This window comes from Chrysochloris asiatica, unplaced genomic scaffold (assembly GCF_000296735.1).
Source record: "Chrysochloris asiatica unplaced genomic scaffold, ChrAsi1.0 scaffold00091, whole genome shotgun sequence".
In the NCBI taxonomy this organism is placed as follows: domain Eukaryota; kingdom Metazoa; phylum Chordata; class Mammalia; order Afrosoricida; family Chrysochloridae; genus Chrysochloris; species Chrysochloris asiatica.
This window is the reverse complement of record NW_006408609.1, coordinates 7,387,026-7,393,425: the sequence shown is the minus strand read 5'-3', so window position 1 is coordinate 7,393,425 and position 6,400 is coordinate 7,387,026. Positions and strand designations below refer to the sequence as shown.

At 36.2% G+C, this 6,400-nt stretch overlaps 1 protein-coding gene across 1 annotated transcript in view; it reads right to left on the bottom strand.

The window, feature by feature from the left end:
- The window catches only part of LOC102832260 (splicing regulator RBM11-like), a 17,540-nt gene that overhangs the window by 7,373 nt on the left and 3,767 nt on the right, over window positions 1-6,400 (bottom strand). The window contains exon 2 of the mRNA XM_006866441.1: window positions 2,958-3,120. Within this exon, the coding sequence (XP_006866503.1) occupies window positions 2,958-3,120 (163 nt within the window). The remainder of the gene's footprint in view (window positions 1-2,957; window positions 3,121-6,400) is intronic.

Sequence of the window (6,400 nt, the reverse complement as noted above, 5' to 3'; positions counted from 1 at the left end):
GCATAATCAATAAAGCACAGGTATACATCTGTCTGGTATTGGCTGCTTCCAGCCAAGATCCATCTGGCATTAGTAATGGTATCCCTCATTCGTTCCATGTCCTTTTCTGAATCCGGCTTGAACTTCTGGTAGTTGTCTTTCAATGTATAGTTGCAGCTGTTTTGGAATAATCTCTAACAAAATTTAACTTGCATGTGATATTAATGATATTGACTGAGGATCTACACATTCTGTTGCATTACCTCTCATAGTAATGGGCACAAATATATATCTCTTCCAACCAGCATGCCAGGTAGTTGTCTTCCAAATTTCTGGGCATAGATGAGTGACTGCCTCTAGTGCCACATCAGTTTGTTGAAAAATTTCAATTTGTTTTCCACCAATTCCTAGAGGCTTGTTCTTTGCCAATGCCTTCAATGCACCTTTGACTTCTTCCTTCAGTATCATTGGCACTTGATCATATGTTATCTCTTGAAATGTTTAAACATCGACTATTTATTTTTGGTATAGTGACTCTGTATTCCTTCCATCTTCTGCTAATGTTTTCTGCATAATTCAATATTTTTTCCCACAGTGGTGGCGGTGGTGGTGGTGTGCTGTGAAGTCATCGATTCCGACTCATAGCGACTCTGCATAGAGTCCCTGAGGCTGTAAGTCTTTACGGGAGCAGATAGCCACATCTGTCTCCTGTGGAACACCTGGGAGCTTTGAACTGCTGACCATGAGATTAGCAGCTTTACTAGTAACCACTATGCTTCAATACTGCAAGTCGATGCTTGAATTTTCTGTTTAGTTCCCCCACCTGAGAAATGCCGAACATGTTCTTCCCTTTTGTTTTTCTAACTTCAGGTATTTTCACATTTTGTTGTAATATTTGACTTTGTCTTCTCAAGCTGTGCTTTGAAATGTCCTATTCAGCTCTTTTACCTCCTTACTTCTTCATTTACTTTAGCATCTCTACACAGCAGTGCAAGTTTCAGAGTCTCTCCTGACATTCATTTTGATCTTTTCCTTCTTTCTTGTCTTCTTAATGACCTTTTGCTTTCTTCCTGTATGACAGTCTTGATGTCATCCCACAACTCTTCTGGTCTTTGGTCTTTAGCATTTATTATATCAAATCTATTTTTCAGATGATCTCTAAATACAGGTGGGATATATTCAAGGTCATATTTTGGTTCTTGTGGACTTGTTTTCATTTTCTTCAGCTTCAGCCTGAATTTGCACATGAGCAATTGATGGTTTGCCTTGTCTTGACTGATTATATGGAACTTTTCTATCATCTCTTTCCACAGATTTAGTCAATTTGATTTCTGTGTATCCCATCTGGTAAGGTCCATGTGTTGCTTTAAAAAGGTATTTGCAATGACCAAGTCATTGGTTTTGCAAAAGCCTATCATGTTATCTCCAGCATAGTTTTTATCACCAAGGACTTATTTTCCAGCTACTGATCCTTCTTCTTTGTTTCCCATCCTTGCTTTTCAATTGCCAATAATTATAAATACATCTTGATTCTATGTTTGATGAATTTCAGACTGAAGAAGTTGGTAGAATTCTTCAATTTCTTCATCATTAACTTTAGTGATTTTTGTGTAAATTTGATGGTTTTCCTTATATGTGTATGGGTATTATCCTATTCCAGACAGCATTAGACTTCAAGACAGATTTTTTGATATTTTTGTTTTTATTATTAACGTGACAGCATTCCTCTTCAATTGTCATTCCTGGCATAGTAAACTATGTGATTGTCAGATTCAAAATAGCCACAACTTCATCTCATTAAGGCCTAGGATATCAATGTTTATGTATTCCATTTCATTTTTGACTATTTCCAATTTTCCTAAATTCATATTTCATACTTTCCATGTTCTGATTATTAACGGATGTTTATAGTTGTGTCTCTTCATTTTGACTTTTGCCCCATCAGTAAATGAAGGTCCCCAAATGGTTTAGTTCCTTCACATCATCATGGTCAACTCTGCTTTGAGGAGGCAGCTCTTCCCCAGTTGTATTTTAAGTGCCTTTCAACCTGTAGGAGCTCATTGTTTGGCACCATATCATCATGTTTCAATATTCAATATACTGGTGCTGACATTTACACTGCTATTCAAAGATTTTCAGTGCCTAAATATCTGGACATAATCCGTCTCTCCATCCTAGTCTGTCTTTGTCTGGAAGCTCAGCTGAAATGTGTCCACTGTGGGTGGCAATGCTGGTATTTAAGATACTTATGGTATAGTTTCCAGAATCACAGCAATACACAAGTCACCACAGTATGACAAACTGACAGGTGAATAGTGGTGAGGCCATTTAGGGTAGGCCAAACAAGTACTGCCAGAACTACCAGAGGACCTCTATCTAGAAACATGAAAGGGCTCTGGGCATCTAATCATATATGGTCAGTTCCTGACACACATTCATGTCATGAAGTTTCCTCCATCACAAGTAATGGTCACTGCTCTTATATAGGCTTAGAACCATAGCAGTATATACAGGCTAGTTTCCCAAGGAAAGACATGAATGCACCCACACTATCTTCCAAATATTAGGTACCGATTCCATATTTTGGCAGGGACAAAATGACCAGTAAATGCCAATAAAAAAAAAATCCTTGCTATTAAATAAAAGCTAAAGTTCTGTGTCTTCCATTCATTTAGAATTTCTAAGAGTCAATAGCAACAATTATGGATACTTGCTGGGTGTGCTAAAATTGATTATTTTACATTTAAATATAGAAAAGATGATATAGGGTTGTCAATACAATTTGCATGCTAATTAACTGCATAAATTATGAAATTATGAATTAGATATCTGTTGTGATAAAATTTATTTGAGACCATAGGGGCACTTCTTCTGGTCTTAAACTATATATAAAATACATTTCTGAAAATAGCAAGTAAAAACACACACTTAAAATAGAATTTATGTCATAGTGACGATTCATCAGTGGCAGAACCTACCAACTCGATATTGCACATTTATTGGTCTTCCATATAAACGGATCCCATTCAGCAAAGCTATGGCATAAGATACTGATTCTGGGTGTTTAAAGCAGACAAATCCAAAAGACTTCGGCTTCCCCTCTCTGTCTTTGCATATAGTCACTTTGGTTAATGGTCCAGCCTATAAGAAACTTAAACATTATCTTCTCATAAATCCAAAGATTTTTTTATAAGAAAAATTCAACTTTAGATTTCAAAAAAAAGTCTGTTAGCAATGTTCTTATGCATCTGTACTAATAGTTCATTTTCTTAACAATAAAACTAACATCCCCTTATGTTTTCTTGGTATTTTCTGACTCATCAAAGAAACATATCTAGTGTTAAGAATACAAAATGATAGGTAATATTGGCAAATTCTAAAAGGTAAGAAAGATTACTATTCTTTTTATCTTAACAAAACTAGCTAGAAAGTAAATAAATCTAAGATTAAAATAATTTGCCTCTGTATATATTAACAGTCTAAGGAGCTCTCATAGCATAGTGGTTGCGAATCGGGCTGTGAACTGCAAGGTCAGCAGTTCAAAAATACCAGCTGTTCCATGGGAGAAAGATGAGGTGTTCTGCTCCTGTAAAAATTTACAGCCTCGGAAACCCTGTATAGGGTTGCTATGAGTCAGAAACAACTCCACGGCACACAGTCACCATACTAACAGTCTATAACTACAAAATTAAATGGAAATGAGAGATCAATATTGGCTGAACTATCAGCAAAAGACCTTACAATATATTTTAATGTTTTTCTGTCATGAAGATTAAAAATATGTACAAGAGAAAGTAAGTTTATAATGTCCTTTGATCTTGTACAAAAAAACAAACTGTTTTAATATGTTCAAGAAGTTTAAGTAGGTGTATTATTTACAAGAATGGAAAATAACAAAGGCTCCAAATCCAACAACTGAGAATGTTATCCCATGGCATATTATTAAAATAAAATAAAATACTCCTAACAGAATCTTGGAATGGTGCTGTGGGTTAATGAGCTGGACTGCAAGGCCAGTTTGAACCGCGAAGTTGGTGATTCAGGATTACCAGCCAATCCCCAGAAACCCTATGAGGGTCCCTGAGTTAGAACTGACTAATGGCATTTAAGGGCAACAACAAAACCTACAAACATTTTGGTGGCATTGATGAAAAGGCCTCTGAATAAGTCATAAAAAGTAAAAAGCATAGCACAAAAATTGTAGAAACATGTTAATGACAACTAAGAAAAAATTTATATCCTCACTTTGATAAAGATTAGAGGAAGTGGAGTTTTACAGAGACATGAGATTTAATGTTGAATGGTTCATAATTATTAATTTTACCTTAATGATAATTTTTCTATTAGACTTGGATAACTATGGTGGTGGTGATGTGCCACTGAGTCAGTAATGACTCACAGCATTTCAGTATAGGGTTTCCGTGGCTATAAATCTTTACTGGAGCAGAAAGTCTCATCTTTCTCCCATGAGGCTACTAACAGATTCTAACTACTGACCTTGCAGTTAGCAACTCAGTTTGTAATTGACTATGCTACCAGGGCTCCTTTGAATAACTATGTAAGTTTTTAATCTAAAAAAAAACATGCTAATTGTCATCTGTAAAATAATGTACCCTAAAATCCATTTTCTTTTCATTCACTTTTTTCATGTTTTCCAAAGCTTATCTTTTCTTCTAGGTACAACCATTAGCTTAGCAAATCTATTTTTCCCCCACTAATGCCTCTTGGTGTGTCTCTGTATGATCAGCTGGACTGCAAACCATAAAGTCAGCAGTTCAAGCCCACCAGCTGCTTGTCAGAAACTATATACAAGGTCGCTATAAGTCAAAACCAATTCCACAGAAATTAACAATGCCTCTTTCATGGGGGCCACCTCCTAGAGACTTCTGTGTGATTATGCTTCAAATTCAACATACAGGCATACCTATATTTCAAGTTCACTTCCAGACCACCACAATAAAATGATTATCACGATAAAACGAGTCATACAAATTTTTGTTTTCCAGTGCAAATGAGTTGGAAATGATTTGATAGCTGTGGGTTGATGCGTATTTAAGTTATGTTTATACTATACTGCAGCTTATTAAATGTGAAATATGTAATATAATTATTAAAAAGTTTGAAATATTACAAGAATTATCAAAATCTGACACAGAAACATGAAGTGAGCATATACATACTATGGAAAAATGGTGCTGACACACTTGTTTGATGAAAGGTTGTCAGAAGGCTTCAATTTGTAAAAAAAAATTTAGTGTCTGAGAAGCACAATACAGTAAAGAAAGCACAATAAAATGAGGTTTGTCTGTATTTGAAATGAAATTCATTATCTTTCCCCTCTAAATTCCTACTCCAGTATTTCTTATTATAGGTGAAAAGTGTTGTTAGTGCTTGACAAGTGGGCTCTGCATCATCGTGACCATATGTGTAACAGGAAATTTTAAAGCCAGCCATAACTCAACTGTCAGTTTGTTGTATTATGGAAACTTGTGTGTTGCTATGATTCAGGAAGCTATGCCACTGGTATTTTAAATACCAGCAAGTTCACCCATGGTAGACAGGTTTCAGCTGAGCTCCAGATGAAGACAAACTAGGAAGGAGAGGCAGACTACTTCCGAACATGCAGGCACTGAAAACCTTATAAATAGCAGTATAACACTATCAGGTATAGAACACAGAATACTGAAACATAATGAAGAACACCAGACTATCATCAGATACAGTGCCAGAAGACAAGCCCTTCAGGTTGCAAGGCACTGAAAATACAACTGGGGAAGAGATGTCTACTCAAGTAGAGTTGATCGTGATGACTTGAATTCATTTGAAATAATTAACATAGGGGTGTTTTATTTAGAGACAAAGATATCATATTCCATACCAGTTACTTTCAATTTCACTACGGATCATGGTGACTCTGTATGTCAGAGTAGCACTGTGCTCCCTAGGGTTTTTGAATGGCTGATTGTGTTTTGGGAAGTGGTTCTCCAGACCTGTCTTCTGAGGTACCTTTGGGTGAACTCAAATTGCCAACTTTTCAGTTAGTAACCAGATCTTTAACCTTTTGAACTACCCAGGGACACCAGAAACAGGAGCTTTCAAAACAATAAACAATCCCCTTCCCCCTGGTAAACTTATACTTGTTAAGTGCCATCGAATTGGTTCTGACTCATAGAGACCCTATGTGCACCAAAACAAAACACTGTCTTGTTCCTGCACCTTCCTTATGCCTCATTATTCAACAATACCAATTTCTCTTATCAAACCCATCACCCACTGCCATTGAGTGAATTTCAACTAATAGCCACCCTACAGGAAAGGGGAGAACTGTCCCCTTACAGTCGTCCCTTATCCTGATAGGGAACAGTCTCTCATAATTGATTTTTCTTGATGTTAGTGTTAGAAGGAATACACGTAAGTCAAA